The sequence below is a fragment of the Argiope bruennichi genome, chromosome 6, assembly GCF_947563725.1.
Source record: "Argiope bruennichi chromosome 6, qqArgBrue1.1, whole genome shotgun sequence".
In the NCBI taxonomy this organism is placed as follows: Eukaryota; Metazoa; Arthropoda; class Arachnida; order Araneae; family Araneidae; genus Argiope; species Argiope bruennichi.
This window is the reverse complement of record NC_079156.1, coordinates 57,533,839-57,551,691: the sequence shown is the minus strand read 5'-3', so window position 1 is coordinate 57,551,691 and position 17,853 is coordinate 57,533,839. Positions and strand designations below refer to the sequence as shown.

At 29.5% G+C, this 17,853-nt stretch overlaps 1 protein-coding gene across 4 annotated transcripts in view; it reads left to right on the top strand.

Annotated features, from left to right (window-relative positions):
- LOC129972970 (dermonecrotic toxin LdSicTox-alphaIB3b-like) overlaps positions 1–12,753 on the top strand; it is a 57,436-nt gene extending 44,683 nt beyond the window's left edge. For all 4 annotated transcript variants that reach the window (XM_056087303.1, XM_056087302.1, XM_056087301.1 and 1 more), the window contains exons 3-4: positions 7,358–7,639; positions 10,782–12,753. In XM_056087303.1, coding sequence (XP_055943278.1) covers positions 7,358–7,639; positions 10,782–10,964 — 465 coding nt within the window. In that variant the 3' untranslated portion in view covers positions 10,965–12,753. The remainder of the gene's footprint in view (positions 1–7,357; positions 7,640–10,781) is intronic.
- The last annotated feature ends 5,100 nt before the right edge of the window (positions 12,754–17,853 follow it).

Here is a 17,853-nt window from a genome sequence, read left to right as displayed (position 1 = left end):
AAAAAATTGGTAACCAGTTGTTACAGTAATTTTTGTATTAATGATATTTAACAAAGAAATTTTAATTTTATTATATTTAAATAAAAAAAAGAAAGGAAGATGATATCAAATTTCAAATAAAGTTGTACTCAGTTTTCTTTAAAAAAATTATTGCTAAACATTGTATTCTAAAGTAAACAGTAATTATAAACAAACTGTAGGTTTAAGTAACTGGAACCAACTGTTCTTTTTATGTTATTTAACCTATTTTCGGATATCATTACTTGGGAAAATTGTCCAAGTGTATTAATGCCTTTTTTCATCATGGAAAAAAATAAATTGAGATTTTAAAATTCTACATTCTCTTTAGACTCATAAAAATCATTTAAATTGTGTTTTACATTCTGAAAAATGAGAGATAAGTATGTATTTAAAAATATTTTTATGCAAGTTAAATTCATTTTTAAATACAAAGCTTTTGTTTCCGAAAGAAAAAATACAATGCTATTAAATTTATGCAGTAGCAATAAAAAGAAGGAAAAAAAAAACATTTCATGCAAACGATTCTTGTCTCTTTCCGCTTCAGAAGGGAGAAAAAGTAAAGAAAATAAAGAAGAAAAATGTTCAAACCGAAAGTATACCGTGAAATAACTGAATATTAAGAAGAAAAAAAAGAAGAAAAAAGTAGGAATTATGCGATTCGCGCGATTATTTTCCTACCAACAGTTCTTTTAGATATACTCAACGTTTTAAAAATTAATTATAAAGCAATTTATGCAATTTACTTTCTTAAGTTTCTTAAAACAAAAGAATTATTTGTAAAACGAAATCATCAGTGCAGTAGGAAATGATATCAATTTTAATAAGGTTTATGTTTTGGAAATAAATTTTAAAACTGACAAATATATTTGACCGTATTAATGCATTTTCACGCATTTTTTTATTTAAATAAAACAAAATGAATGAATAAACAAATTCTTGTATTATGAGAAAGATGCAAATATACAAAATAATCGTTCTCTTAAGTAATATGTCCTAAATTATTAATTAAATCATTATGATTTTCAATTTATTGAATCGTCATCCGTTTTGTTTGTATGAATTTTCCAGATGTTTCAGTTTTCCAATTTTTAACTATTGCGAACCGAGTCGCAACATTATTTTTTTTCGTTTTGAGGTATTAGCCAATTTCTTTTTAAATAATTATAAACCTAGAGACAGAGACGATTACTAAAATGTTGCTATTCAATTTGTATAAGATAAATTTAAGCTGAATAATAAATAAATTTTGAGAACAAATTATCCCAGGGAATTTTAATCCTTTTTTTTTGTGAATATTGTTGAGATTTTGTAGTATTACTTCCCTGCGTAATAAGAATCTTAGAAAATAATTTTATAAATATAGTACTTGGTGACTACGAATTTAGCGAACTTTGGCGATAAAAATGAATGACCCAGAATATTCGAGAAACTTGGAGATAGCTGCATTAGAATTGGAATTCCAACAATTGTACTAGATCATTCTATGACAGTCACGGAGGTAATATAAACACCGGGAGACGGTGTCAGTAATAGTGGCGTAGGCGAGTTGAGAGATGTGAGTAGTTGCGTTGAGCTCAAGTGAGTAGGTGAGCGAAATCTCTACTTGGATTATTGATCTCCTGAGATGTTTGGGAATTGCTTTCTACTATTACGGTTGTTTATCACCGATTTGCTGCTCGTGTGCCGCTGTTTACTGCAAGTGCCATCTTATATACGCACTGTCTCTGTTTTGCTACTATGTATTTTTGTGCATAATAAAGAATCTTTATCCATTATTGAGCCTATTGGACTTTTCACATATACTTACAGGATAGACTCTGGTTTTTTTTCTATAACGATATCTTTTGCCAGAATATTATGATTTTGCCTATTCGCTCACCAATGAATTCATCTCCAGAAGAAAAAATGTGTCTATATACCAGTGACGGATTTACGTATGAGCTATATAAGTTTTAGCTCAAAGTTCCCAGTTTCCAGCTAACCCCGCACCCCCCACAAAAATTATCCGAGTAAACGTATTAAATGTATTTATTTAAATAGACTTATAAAGGATCTTATATCTGAAATAGTTATGACTAGGGATTGCAATATCGGACCAAAAGTTCAATACCGGTATTCGGTATTTTTTAGATCTTAATACCGGGATACCGGTTTTATCACCCGTAGTAGAAATTTTCGAAAAAGAAAGAAAGCACAGGGTTTTTTTATTTTTTTTTATTTGCCAGTTTTATTAGAGAGTGTAAATATCACAAAAAATAATTTGTAACTTATAAATTATAACAGTATATAAAGAATAAAAAAAGTAAAGGAACATGTTCTTTATTTAAATCGCAAAAAAGTTTTAAATGTCACTATTCAGTCTTTGATACTATTACAAATTTTTGAAAAGTGATCTTAAAAAACATAATGCATCAATTGTACTGTCATTAAGCTTAGAACGTAATTTTGTGCAAAAATGACCAGCTGTCGAAAACGCTCTTTCGGCATCTACGCTAGTTAATATACTTTTTCCAAGTGCGATATACTTTAATATAATTTAATATAATATACTTTAATATAATATGTGCGATATACTTTTTCCAAGTATTTATCTCTAAATCCTTCATCTTCAAATAAATCGATTTCTCGTCGGATGGTTTTGTATATAGCTGATTTCTGTATTGCATTTTGGTTTGTCGAAATTTTTTTATCTATCGCTAATTATAATTTTTGTTCAAGAGACAATTCCTTTTCACTATCGACATTAGTGTTATCTTAATCTTCGATAACTGTGTAGAATTCTTCTGAATGTGAATAGGTTTGTGGATAAAAAAAATTTAAGAACATTTACTATAAATTTGATCAGATTTGAATTGGTTAGTCTCTTTTCTTCTTTTTCATTTTCATTTTTAAAATCATTATAATTATTTAAATACCGTAAGACATTTTCTATTTCGGTATGCCTTTCTTCTTTACGATTTTTCAATGTAATATATAATTCTTCAGATAGTGATGTGTGCTGTTCTTTCAGTGACTGCAATATGAAATTTATTGTTGCATTAGCGGTTTATAAATTAGAATCTCTCCGACATAATTCCTCAACAGGCAGTTTTATTAGAAGTAGAGATGATACAGTTTTGGATATTAAGTCGAATTCACTAGCTGAAAAAGTTATTTGCAGGTTTAAGTCAATTATTGCTTTTTGGATTGGAATTCTCTGTTTCAAAAATCGTTCCATCATTAGGAGTAAACTGTACCAAAGTGTTTTCGAATCTAATATTAACATATATTCTATTTTATTTTCAGTTAGTACACATTTTTGTAATATGGCATTTTTTGTAGGGGAACGTTTAAATATCTTAACAATTACTCTGATGGCTGTCTCAAAGCACTTAATTATTCACAAATTTATTTAATGGAAAGGTATGCATACCTTTTTGTTGAAATATACGTAGCGAAGGTACAAATACACATGAAGTTATTTGTGTGTTATAGTTCTTTTATGTAAATCAGTTCACTTCTCGTACCAATACGCCAATTAATGGACAAAAATGAAGCTTAAAAGTGTATTTTATAACAAAAGTAAAATTTCAACTTTTAATCTCTAGGTTGATTTTTTAACGAATCATTGCTTTGATGAACATGTCCGTGAGTTAATTTGTATTTCCTTATAAGAAAACGATCACAAAATTTATCAATGTAAGGATAAATGCCAAATGATATGCATACGCATTAAATTCATGAGTAGAAAATTATGTCAAAAAACCTAGTATAACAAATACGAGGATAGAAAAGCTACTAATGAGATATAAAAGCAGCTAACCTTGACAATTTAAATCTCTTTCAAGGGTTTTATTTTATTTATTAGTAACATTTAGCGTTACGTCATGCGACCTGAAAATCACGGTTGAATTGAAGATTTTTTTTTCAACATGATAATGTTTAGAGGTTGTCAGACTGTCTGCAAATTGTATTATGAGATAATCGCGATTTGGCATACATGATTGAAAATCGTGTAAAACATTCTATTAGTCAGATCGTCTAAATTAGAGAGCTATCAGATTTCATAAGCAGTTGCTTCTTAGGCAGTAGGCGCTTTCTGAAAACGAATTTTTAGTTAAAAATTAAACAAAATAATTAGAATTTTCTTCAATAACTTTAGAGCACGATATCGCATAAAACCCATTTTTTATAATACTTTAAGATTTGTAAAATAACTTTTCGTAATGTCAATAATATTTCCTTACAGTTTTATTTGTCTAATTTTAATAAATTTTTAAATATATTTTTGAATACATCTTACTTTCAGTACTCACATTTAACGATATTTTTCATTGTTTTATAATTTTATTTATACACACACAAATTGCAATGATATTAAATATGTTGCATTAGAAAATTATAATTTTATTAATTTAATAAATTAATTTATAGTATTGACAAAATACCATAAAAAACTTTCCTATAATAGTATAAAAAAAGTGCTGGAACATTAGTTTTTTTAATCCATAAAACTGATATGAAACTAGGCAAATTTGCTTGTGTGGAAAAATAATGGCCACAGTTGCAAGAAAAGAATTTTAATGAAACTAATATTTACAAAAAAAAAAAAAGTTCGGAAATTTTTTTTTTAAATTATCGTTTGCTTTTTTTTAAGAAATTGTTAAATTCAAATGTTTAAATTAAATCGTGTACGCTACAAAATAATATATTTTTTTTGTGTGTGTCTTATCGTTAGCATGCCATTTAAAGTAAATTTTAAATGTAAATATAAAAACAGACGAATCATTTTAAAGACATTATTACGCCACAGAAGTTTTGGACTAAAAGATCGAAAACCCTTTATTTTTTAAAATCAATTTATTTGATATAATTTCAAGAAAATTATACAATTTTTTTAAACAAGCCAGTTAATCAGACGATAATTTTAAATCTGATGTTATTGGTCCAAAAAATCTTCATTTTGAAACAAACTGTGACAAATCTTATTAGTATACACAAAATATCTTTCTATTGGTAATTATTTTATATAAAGAGCGTATTATGATGTTGAATATAAATGATCTTTTTCATAAAAAATCGTTGAAAAGTTAAACGTCTAAATATTTTTACAATTACGAATTTTGTTTTGATGTGAACGAACTACAATAATAGATAAGGGATTTTGACATCGGAAGCCTTTTATATATATCTGTCTCATTAAAATAAGGATGTCACGCATTTAAGGATTCGCATTTAATTCTAATTTTTTATGAAATGCTACAGTAAGTTTTTTATAAATTGTAACTCAGATCGTTTAATGGTTCAGTGAACATTGATTTTACCTTTATTTTATTTGTACAGTTTGCATTGATTGAGCGAGAAGCAGAATTCTTTTTTTCATCCTAAAAACAGGAATTAGGCCGTTGTCGTTGTCCGAAACAATGTACAGGAATACATTTGACCTCGGATAGTTTAAAATACTGTGTAGTGGTCATTTCGAAGCAAAAAGGAAAATGCAAATACAGAAGGTAAAATAAATCAGTGCAAAAAATAAAATTGGTTCAGGGTTATGCTTATTCATAATTTTATAAACGAAATACGGTTAGAAAAATGGAAACAAAATTAGTAGAGCAGCTTTGATTTATTGATAGTAGAAAAAATTTATTGGAAATGTTCCTTTATTTAATATTACTCAGAACATGTAATACATAAAAAAGATATTTTTCTGCCTTTTTTTAGTTATATGATATTAAACATCTATCTTTAAAAAATATCGTTACTTGGTAAATTTTAATTATAAAAAAACTTTAATATTCCTCTTTCCAAGTCAATATTTGCTCTAATTAATATCCCTCATCTTCACGAAGATATCATTATTAATCATTATATGCCAAAAAAGATTTTAAATTTAAAAATTTTTTACCCGTGCACTCGAGAAATTTTTTCTGTTAATTATAATGATAAGTGTCCATTATTAGCAACTGGAATAGTAAATTATTGAATATCATATTAAAAGAATTAAAAATCATGACGCTTAACAAAGAAACTCTTAGTAAGCCGTTAAAGGTACAGTTATATTACTATTACAAATGACGTGCTTTTGGTGGTGGATTTAAGTACAATATGACCCTGGACAATAAACATTATGAGTGTCTTCAGTTAATAATTTGATTAATTTAGTTTAATATTTCAACGCATTAAAAATATTTATGATTTGTTTTAGATTAATCTTTTTTATTTCACTATCTTTGTGAAAATGAATAAATTTTCGTTATGACTTCAGACTACCTGGCATCCACGTTTGCATGCAATATTATTGAAACAGTTATCCAATTTTATTGTTTAATACTAAGTGAACGAAATGAAATATATTAGAGGAATCTGACTATTTATACTTTTTGAAGTGTTAATACAATTCTAATTCTTTCTCATTCACAGAATTTATAATTTTAACAAACATATTTACATTTTTAGTATAAACATCACCAAGGAAAAAATGTTTAAGGTAACCGACTAGGTTCAGAAGGGAGTTTTCAAAAAAAATGTCATGTTTATATGATGTTTTTTTTATTAATATAAGGAAAAAATGATGAATAAAAGTGAAATTATATAAATATATTTGTAGCTTTTGAATAAATTGTAAATTTTAGCATTTATTTACAAAAACTAGGATTGTTTTAGAGAAGGGAAAAAAATGTTACAGTTTTTCATTTTTCTTTCTATAACCTATCTTAGAGTCCAACTAACTATTATCTAGGAAAAATAATTTTTTTGTGTGTAATATATGAAATTATCTACGAAATTTTGGAATTTTTTTTCCAACAATATTAGCATTAAACAATCATAAATATACTTTTAGAGCATTCAACATCAAATCAAAAGTTCATTACATTCTGCATAACATAACGAACACTAATTATAAATTTCTTTAAGATATCTTTATTATTTTTTGAAATGTGACAATACTCTAACAGTAGAATTATGAAAAAAAAATCGTTCTTCAGAAAATGCATTTAAAGTTTTTAAATGCTTATAAATATGCATCACTTACATGTCAATAGTTTGCTGTAACTTGACTTCTAATTGATTTAGAAACAAAATAAAGATATCATTGGAAACAGAAACGCACCTATTTTTTGAAACAGTAAAATAATAATAATAATAATAATAATGCGAATTCTCCTCCAAATTCATATTTTCAACCTAGTCGGATACCTTAATGCATTTTGCAGCTTGCTTTCAGCCTAGGCAGTTACCTAGTCTGAAATCCCCCGCTCCCCTGCGTATTCTATTATTTCTTGTTCCAAGAAATTCTATATTTATTTACTACAATTTATTCATGATGTAATTCCAGAATCTTTTGTTTCCATTTTAGGTTAAAGTGGTCGTGTATGCTGATGATTCCGGCGCAAAGGATGTCTTTGCCGGATTTTTGAAAGAATTTCGAGATCGTGGAGAAGAGGGTCGCCTGAAGGATGTGGGATTCGACGGCGGGATGGGCAATCTCTACCAAATACGTGACATGTTCAAAGAGCTCGGAGTCGGGAATGTTTGGCAAGGAGATGGAAGGACGAACTGCGTCAGTGCTTTCTATCCTGATGGACGCCTCAGGAGGGCGGTTGTCATCAGAGATTCCAAGAGTAGTTTCATCAATAAGGTATCTATACTAATAATAAAAGTGAATGTGTGTGTATTGACTTTCACTAGGCCAGTCCATTTAACTTAAAGGTACTAAACTTTGGTAGGTAGAAATGTGCATCTCGAATCGGTTTTTTAAAAATTTGAATTAGTTAAAAATTAAACATAATAATGGTGTTTTTCTGCTATAAATTCCTAAAATATTTTTGTACAAAAATAAATTTTATATCATTTTAAAATTTTGAGCATTGTCTTTTTAATAATACCAATAATTTCCTGCATTTTGGCAATTTTTTTAAAAAAATTTTTGCTTAATTTTCAACAGTAAATTACATTGTTTCTGAAATTTAAATCGTTTTCATTGTATCTTCAAAATTTAATTGCTTTAGCTTATTCCATTATTGAAAACTGAAGAAGAAGGATTCTGTTTAATATCACTCTGCAAAGTTTACAAGACAAATTCAAAAATAAAGTTATATATCGCGAAATTTAGAAAATAGATGAACCGGACATTTTCATTTTTAATATCCCTATGATATTAGAAGACTGCATCGATTACCAAGTTGGCGCAATAAGCCAAATATAGCTTTTGCGCCATTAAACTCCACAAAGCAACATAAACCTTTACCAAGTTTCATGTGCAGGGATAACATAGACTGAATACACATGATACAAGTTCCTAAACATGAAAATAAAATAATTTACTAAATAGAAGTACAGTACATTCCCGATTATCCGCGGAATTGGGTGGCGCGGCCACCGCGGATAACAAAATTCGCGGATAATCCGAAAATAGATAAAAACGGGCATAGCAAAAGAGAAAACAGTCATTCCTACTTTGAAAAATCGTTTTATGTACAATAAAACGTAAAATAAACAACAGGAAATGTTTAACTAACGCTTAATATTTTAGTTTATCACTCAAAACTAACCTAAATTGCATTTTGTTAATGAAAACAGAAAAGTGCTTTGTACTTACGAGAGGCGTCAAGGATACACAGAAAAATTAATACATATGTACTGTTTTAATACTGCAATGTATTATGTAATTACAAAAGCATAACTGTAAAACTACATCTCTTTGAAGAAATCAGTCATTTGTGTTTGCTTCTTGATTTGGAAGCATTTTCACTTTGCTTGGAAGCAAAAAAAAAAAAAAAAAAACTTAGTGCGGCAGGCGCGGATAATCCGCTCGCCCATAACCCGCCCGCGGATAATCGGGAGTCTACTGTATTGATTTATTTCTAAAAGGACAGCATGTGGAAAGATAATTATGACGGTTAAATACATTTTCTTTCCTTTAAAGGACGTGCCTTATCATTGCCGTTTTTTTGTTTTGTTTTTCATTTCATAGGAAATCTTTTTAATAGTGATTACTTTCAAATAAGACTTAATCTTAATTCTATTTTTTGAACATTTTAATGAAAATCTATTATTTTATAAATACAAGTGTAAGTACTTCATACACACACACACATACACACACACACGCGCGCGCACATATATATACTATATATAATTGCATGAATTTATGATTTTTTACGCATAGTATCATAATTACACAGGAATTTTCAACTATACGCACTACAAGTGAATTTACACATGGAACTTGATAGGTAAGAATTTATAAATCTCACATTCACATCTTTGTGGCAATGAATTTCTTTTGCATGTAGTGGGCAATGTTTCTGTATCTGTCTATTTTGAAACCAAGGTAAAAATTAGCTCATTGGCTATATGGATTCACAAATGCTACACAGATAAATTATTATTAAATGTTGTGGTTAAAAGCAATTTTATGCTTAAGGATAAAATTTTTTAATTGAATATTATGTTTAAAGAACACTATGATTATTTGCTAACATAGCTATAAATTAAGTTTATATTAAAAATTTGCTATTAAAATTTTTATCAAAATCGTGTAATGCGCTTTTAACTTTAAAAGCCTCTGATCAAAGTATGTCAATATAATTCTAAAAGTGACTCTGATGTAATTAAAAAAAATTCCAATATATACGATATAATTTTTTCTTAGCTAGTTCTGTTTATTAATGTGAGTAAAATATGATGAAAATTCCTTTACAATACAATAGTATTATAATATCTTTTACGATAGTATTACTTTCTTTGGCGAAATAGAGTATATGTCGTCAAGAATCAAGTATATATAGAAATATATGTTTTTGCATTGAGTTTCAATTAATGATTTATAATTAACTAAGTATTAAAATCAATTTTTATCATAACAGAAGAACTTCGCTTTTGTTTAATATTTAATTTATAAATTAAATGCAACATTTTAGTGACACTAACAAAAAAAGAAACAACTGCAATAAATATTTTGCAGTAATTTTGTTTATATTAAATAAAATTCAAATTATTACCAAAAAATTAGTTAATTCCCTGGGAAATATTTTATTTTAATTCGGCCATTACTAAAACAAATAAAATATTCACTTTCTAACCAATCAGTTCTTTAACCCTCTCGATTCCAGCCGGATGGTTTGAGAATTTACCCTATAACATCCAAGTGGGGAGGTTTGGGGCGGCTGCTAGCCGTTTTAGCGGAGATGGGAATTAAAATGTTTCATCTGCTGATCGTCGATGGGGAGAATTGCTTTAGAATTTTTGTGAACTTTATCATTTTTATAAAATTTTTTGAGTTCCAGAAAATTCTGGAATAAATTTTTCCCACGCTTATGGGGCCGCGGTGGCCTGGTGGTAAGGTCTCGGCTTCGGAACCGGAGGGTTTCAGGTTCGTGTCCCGATTCCACGGAAGAACCGTCGAGTGAGGGGGTCTGTTGCACGTTAAATTCGGCATGACCAAACGTCTTACCACTGGTGTGGAGAGGGTAGTGCCAGGTCAGGTGTCGTCCTCGTCATCTGACCGAGGTTCAAAATTACGAGGTCCGCCCCAAAATAGCCTTAGTGTTGCTTTAAAAAACGGGACGTTAATATAACTAAACTAAACTAAACTTTTCCCTCATTTAATGAATATGTGAAATTCAAAAAATTTTACAATAGAAACTATCTCTTGAAAGAAAAACGTAATTATTGTTTGATTAACTCAACACTTACAAATAATTCAGATTTTCATAAGAATTAGTTAAAATTTAAATGTATTGTTTGTATTTTTTAACAATCTTGATTTTCTTTCCTAGGTGTACCATTGGACCATTGATTTAAAATTGAGGATGAGGTTATCTCTAAACCTTGGAGTGGACGGCATGATTACCAATGATCCAGAAGATTTGTTGGATGTAATCCAAGAATCGTACTATGCACAGTCTTACAGACTGGCCACAGTGGACGATAATCCTTTCGAAAAATTTGAAGACAACTGAATTCCTTACCCAGTGGTTGAACCACATCTCAGGGGAATTTTTCTAGAGTTCTGCCGTGCAGATTCTCATCGAATATACTTGGTGTGTTATAGAAAGAACGCTGTTAAGGTACACAATCACAAAAAAATACTCAGTCATAAAATTGCAAGTATGATGATTGTTTCAAGTTTAAGTGTTATTGGTGTTAAAGGTTGTAGCAGCAAAATGGGCGATTTCATAACTCTGGAAATAATAGATTCAAAGAAGAGGAAAGAAAAGAGAGTGATATGTCGTGGAAAATAAAAGATTGCCACTTATTGTGATATCGGTGTTTAGCGCAATGTTAGTTGAGATGCCTTCATAGATTGGTCACTGTAAAGTAAACAAAAAAAACAAAAAAAAAACAATAACAGTTAAAAAAACAAAACAATAACAGTTATAAAACCGTGCATCTCGTATCGTCATTTACATTTTACTCATAAGATCAAAATGTAAATATTGTATAGCTCTGACGAGCTGGCGGCTGACATCTGACTTCAGACAGACGAGTTCATGTGCTGAGAGCGAGAAAGGTATGAAAATGAAAACATTATGAAGAAATAATAGGGTTGTAATAATCTTGCTGTTCTTATCATCTCGTACCGGCCTTTACATTTTACTCACAAGATCAAAATGTGAATATAGTATAGCTCTGACGAGTTGGCGGTTGACATCTGATGTCAGATACGTGAGTTCATTTGGTAAAAGAGAGAAAGGCATGAAAATTTATAAAAATGTGGAGAAATAATAAGGTTGTAATAACCTTACTGCCCTTATCATCTCGTACCGGCCTTTACATTTTACTCACAAGATCAAAATGGGAATATAGCGAAGCTCTGACGAATTAGCGACTGACATCTGACCTTAGACAGATGAGTTCATTTGCTGAGAGGGAGAAAGGTACGAAAGTTGAAGCATGATGGAGAAATAATAAGGTTGTAATAATCTCATCGTCCTTATCAGTACCTTACACTCTCTAAGTACGTTGTGTTAATATGGCAGATAAATGGTTGTAATAAATATTAATTTGGTGTTTTAAACGAATGAAAAACAGCAAAATTTGATACATATAATTTATTAAAACACATTCCCTTGATAACACGAAATTCTTACCTCATGTTCGCCAATTCGTCAGAATCAAGTTAAAAATAGCTTTGAGTGAAATAGTTATACTAAGAAGTGGAGATTTGGAGCCGAAAGAAAAAGGTGACTTAATGAATAAAAAATTGAATAAACAGGAAATGCAATTTTTTAGTGGACATGTGCCGTTAGGTGCAAAATATACAATGAGCGCCATTTTTCGAAGTATTTCTTAACATTGTACTTCCATATAATATTTGCTTCGAATAGTGTTCCTGAAATCGTCCGTTTTGCTGCGATGCTCAATATTTCCAGACTGCGCCTAGCTCAAAATACACGATTTTTTTAAAGTATCAAAACGCTGTGTGATCAAAGATGTTTCTCACGCTCAAGAACAATAATGGATTGTAGAGAATGAATTTTTACCTCGCCTTTATTTATTGAATATCATTTATTTTGATTTGCGATAGAAAAATATAGAGAGGAAATTGTCAAAGAATATTGAATTTAATGCAAATTGTTTTGCAAAAATAAAGGAAAATTCTTCATAAAAAGATTCTATTTTAATGCTAATAAAGGATAAATGTTTTGTATTGCATCATTATCAACAATTTATCAATACAATAACAAATGTTACAGTTAATTACGTTTGCAAATCCTATGATTGTGATTATTTTGTCATGATTTTTATTTCAAGTCTTCAATTTGTGAAAATAAAACAAAATATTCATTGCACTTCTTTTGATTGTTTTGTCAAATTCTTCTGCTTATATTTTTAACTTGAGAAAAAAATTATTCCTATTTCTAAAAGATTAATTATACTCCATCGTGCACCTACTTGAGTCATGTTTGATATGATATTTTTCAGAATTTTGAAATAATCATTCATTTCTAGTACCTATTATTATTCAGTTTCATATTACATACTTAAATTTCAATTCTGTTGCTTTTTTTATTGAAATCTATTATAAATATCAATAAAAATAAGAAGAAATACATCTTATAATTTAAATCTAAGATTTCACATTATATAAATTGATTAAATTATAAAATGCATTTCACATTATAAAATTATATTTATATAAATTGATAGTTAAGAAATTATTGTGCTCTTTATCTATATTCATTTTATGTGTTTAGCCTTATCTAATGAGGCAAATTTATGCTTACTTCACAGACAAAAAAAGTTACCAATTCGATTTAGTTTTAGAATCCATTATATATTTTGTAGGAGCAAAAATTAAGATGACTTATCACATCTTAAGACGACATGTCATCAGATGTTGGATGACGTGTACAGTTATTTTTGTCATGTAAATGTGACATCATATAAATTACTTCAATACATATTATAATTAAGCTCTTTCTAATAAGATACGCAAACATATTTAATAATTACAATAATTTCGTTAATTATATAAATTATTCAAAATTACTTTTCAACTTTTTCTTTTAAATTAAATACAGACCGACGGATGTTCAGTGCTTTGTTGGATTTGACTCAAAATTTGATAAGTGTTAAATCTTTACACTGAATTTTATCTTTCTCGATCTCTTAGTTTTGCAGTTATTGTGTTAAATTATGTTCGAACAGCCAGTAGGATTGAGCCGGCGTTCTGACATAGGGGTAGCGTATCTTCCCCGTGATTTGGACTCCTGGGTTCGAGTCCCGGTTCGGGCAGGGTTGTTCTTCTTCTGTTCTATGTGTGAATGTGCCCACCTGTAAAAAGGGGTTCTGCAAGCGAATGAGTGATGCGTGAGTAGCTAAGTCGTACTCTTGCCCCTAGTTGGCGCTACTAAACAAACAAGAGACGCTCCCCCACAGGCTTAAATCGCTGTCTTCGTAACAGTGGGCTTGTCCATGGTGAATGCCATAAGAAACAACAACAGAAAGATTGACTTCCTCTGAATGGATTTTTCTCAATATTTGACAGAAATCTATAAATTTGATGTAAAGATCATGTAGCAATTTCATCTGCCTAGCACAAAGCGTATTTGAGTTATTTTTGTCACGGACGGGTAGACGAACAGGCATTTTCATGAAATATGTTTTTCGAACTCAGGGAGATCTAAAACGTAAAGATTCGTCAAAATTTCAAGCTCGAATTTTTTAATGATTACAATATTTTCTACAATAGTGAAAAAAAAAAAAAAAGCAGATTGCTGCTCCTTATCTTAGTTTGTTGTTGTTCCTTATCTCATCGCTCAGAAAAAAAAAACAGGATGCCATTCCTTATCTTAATTATTATGTTTTGAAATTGTGAAGTTAAAGTTCCAGTTAACTGATCATCACATTATCTAACTATTCATCTTTGTTAATAGATGTATTCAGCGGTTGTATTCAGTGGCAGATTTAGGAATTTTGCACCTTTATGAGGCGCATCTATGAGACGCACTATGAGGAGCATCTTTCAATAAACTTGCAGAGCCGTAACGATCAGGAATAAAGAGGATATAAATGGCGAATAAATGCTACTGCTTTTATATATCACTTAAAAAAATATGATGAAAGCATAAATAGTATCATGCCCGGATCACAGTTTATATTCGCATATCATTGATGATATCTAGGGACGAAAAATAAGTCAAATTGTTCCCCTGGTGCAACGTGACTCCATTACGCCAATTTAAACTTGATAGTTTCTCATTTCAACACTTTTAAACATGATGATTTATTTTATGTAAATTTTTTGACTATCAGTACCTTGTGAAAATTTATTTATTTTTATATATCTGTTAAGACTCCAGATTACTCGGAGTTTACGTTTGCACAAAATATTATTTAAGCAGACGTTTCGTGTTTATAAATATTCTTATAAGCTGAGTGAACGCAGGTGACATTTAAGAACTTGACCAACTATAGTTGTCAATGTGCTCATATTATTAAAATATTTTATAATTTATTGAATTTGAATTATTCTTTACAAACTTATTTATTAGGCAAATAGGAAAATAAGTTATTTCAATTGATCCGTTTGTGGTTCCCTTCTTAACCTAGCGTCTCTAAGTAGCTGCTTGGTCTACCGTATTAGAAATTCGACATTGGCTTATTGTACTTTCCAATTCATATACTGTTAATTTAATGATATCATCATCTCATTTTGAAGCAACACGAAGACTATTTGGAGACGGAACTCATAATTTTGCATTAGGCCTGGTGAAGAGGACGATATCTGAGTCAGCAAACTCTCTTTTCACGTTTCAGCGTCCTTCCAACAAGAGGACCTTTGTCTATCCAGATTTAACTCTCTGTTATTGCAATATCTGTTAGATTCGCATACCTAATTGATTCATTACCTATCATTTTATTTCATTCTTAGCATGTTGCTGGTTATATTTTAACATGATAAGGTTTGAATGCTCTCTATATTCCGACATGCGAAAATTCGACAGCGTGGTGTATAAAGCAAAAATCATTCAAAACACTCTATAGGCAAATTGTGGACACGTAATTATGCCTTGGTTAATAAAAATTCACAAAAATTAGGTTGCACAAAATTTCAGTCAGATTTGTGATTAAAAATTAATTATAAAGCTAATGTTTTCCTTCGATAACTTTGAAGTATATTATTGGCTCAAAATCATTTTCATATCATTTTAATAATTATTTCCATTGTTTTAGATATCTATTTATCCGCATGCGCGTTGTAATGACAACATAACACAATTTATTTTTTTGTGTGTGCGGGTTACAATTATTACAAATATCAATATACTTTTAAACATTACAAAGACACACAGACAGTTTCAATTTAAAACATTCTCATCTGCGATTTATTGGACTAGAAGTTTGAATCTCTTTATCGTCTTTATTTATGGAACGGAACATATAACATACCGATTCTTTATTTAAATTCACATCTGTCAACTTAAATTTTAAAGAAAAGATATTCCTTTTTATATTAATTTAAGTGTAATTATATTAACGTACCGCTTTTTTAACGCAGTAGTAAGACTATTTTGGGACGAACCTCGCAATTTGAATCGCGGTTAGATGACGAGTATGACACCTGAGCTGGCACAACCCCTATCCAAGCTTCCGTACAACAACAATAGGAAGACATTTGCCCCTGAAGGATTTAGAGACGCTAGACCCACTTTACACCTCCACTCTGGTGGAATTGGATCTCTAACCGATCTTGAAGCCGAGACTAGGCCATCATGGTCTAGATATCTCTTTTAGTTTCACAGTATTCCCCTTTGAATTTTTCGCGTTATTCTCTCAGTGTGATTCTTTGAAAGAGCACATATTATATTATTATAAAAGAGCTCATAATTCATATAAGTCCTTTTTGATTTTTTACAATATTTCTGTCCTTGCATTCATTTAAGTGCATATTAGAACAAATTACAATACTGTTTAAAAAAAATCAAAATTCTGTCAGTGAATATATGGTGTAAAGTCTAGTAGGTTTATTAAGGGTTAATGATGCTTTATTCTACACAAAAACATATATACAAGTATTGAAACACACACAAGAACAGCTCTTAAGTAAGCCTTAATAAATCTCTATCATACAACCCTGACAGCACAAAGCGTTCAGAGAGAACTCATCGCAGATCCATACTCTTAAAAGAGACCACTCAAGTAGCTTGAACTTATCTCAACTGACTTCAGCTCTGTCTTTCAAATTTTTATAGCTTTCGTGACAGGGCAACGAAACTTGTAGAAGGTTATTGTATCTTTGTTCCTAATCGAGATATTGCCAAATTCATATGGTTTCTGTAACTTTCATTTTTGTTACTAAATTCTTCATCAAGCTACCAGATGGTCACTTCTTCACCAAAGGCTGTGGACATTCACCAGTATTCATTTGCATCTTTTAGAATTACTTGTAAAATTCTTTTCCTTATCATGAAACTAACTGTGCAGGGAAGTAATATTACAAATTCGTAGCCAATATTCATAAAGAAAGAAATATTAAGGATTAGCATATAATAGAGTAACTTTAAATTTATAAAAGCAACTTAAAAACGAAAATTTTTGCAATAAAACTGAGCTTTAATATGTATCAAATGCATTAAAGTCGGGAATCTTTGAGTCTCAGAATACTGAAGTGGAAACGATGCCACGGCGTCAGATGTACTGGAGGAATATACTAAGCGTTACTGTTAACTACTACAAAAACTTCTGATTCATAATGTTCCTCATAAAATTTTTACCACTTAAAAAATGTAGTCTTCGTTGATAATAATTTTAAATAAATTGTAGATTTTTTGTATTCCTTTTTTTATATTTTTTAATTGGCTGTAAGTCTCTGCTTAAAAATATAATAAAAAGCCGTATTAATAAATTCAGTATATCAAAAGCAAAATAATAATAATTATTATTATTATAAAAAATTTCTTTGAAATGAATAAAGAACATTTCATTTAAATAGTGTTCGCAATGTGCTAAAATACATGCAAGAGCAGATATTTAATAACTTGCTGAACTGATAATATAAAATCGCTTATGATTAACACTCAATATCACTAAAAATGATCCTTCATTGATATTCCATTAATTTGACAGCAAACGATAATATATAACAATCAATGCTTCATTTTGTACTATTCTCATAGAATTTGGGAATTATTATTGTAACCGCAACCGATTAAACAATGGTCATAAATATTAAATGCTACTTATTCATTTTAATATTCATAAAATAGAGGCGTGTGAAACTTAATTCTTTAAATATATTTATATATTGTCTTTACAATAAAAAGTTTTCTCTGAAATAAGTGTTTTTCTTCTTTTAAAAAAAAGTTGTTTTATGACTCTTTATCATAAAGGGCACAAAATTAA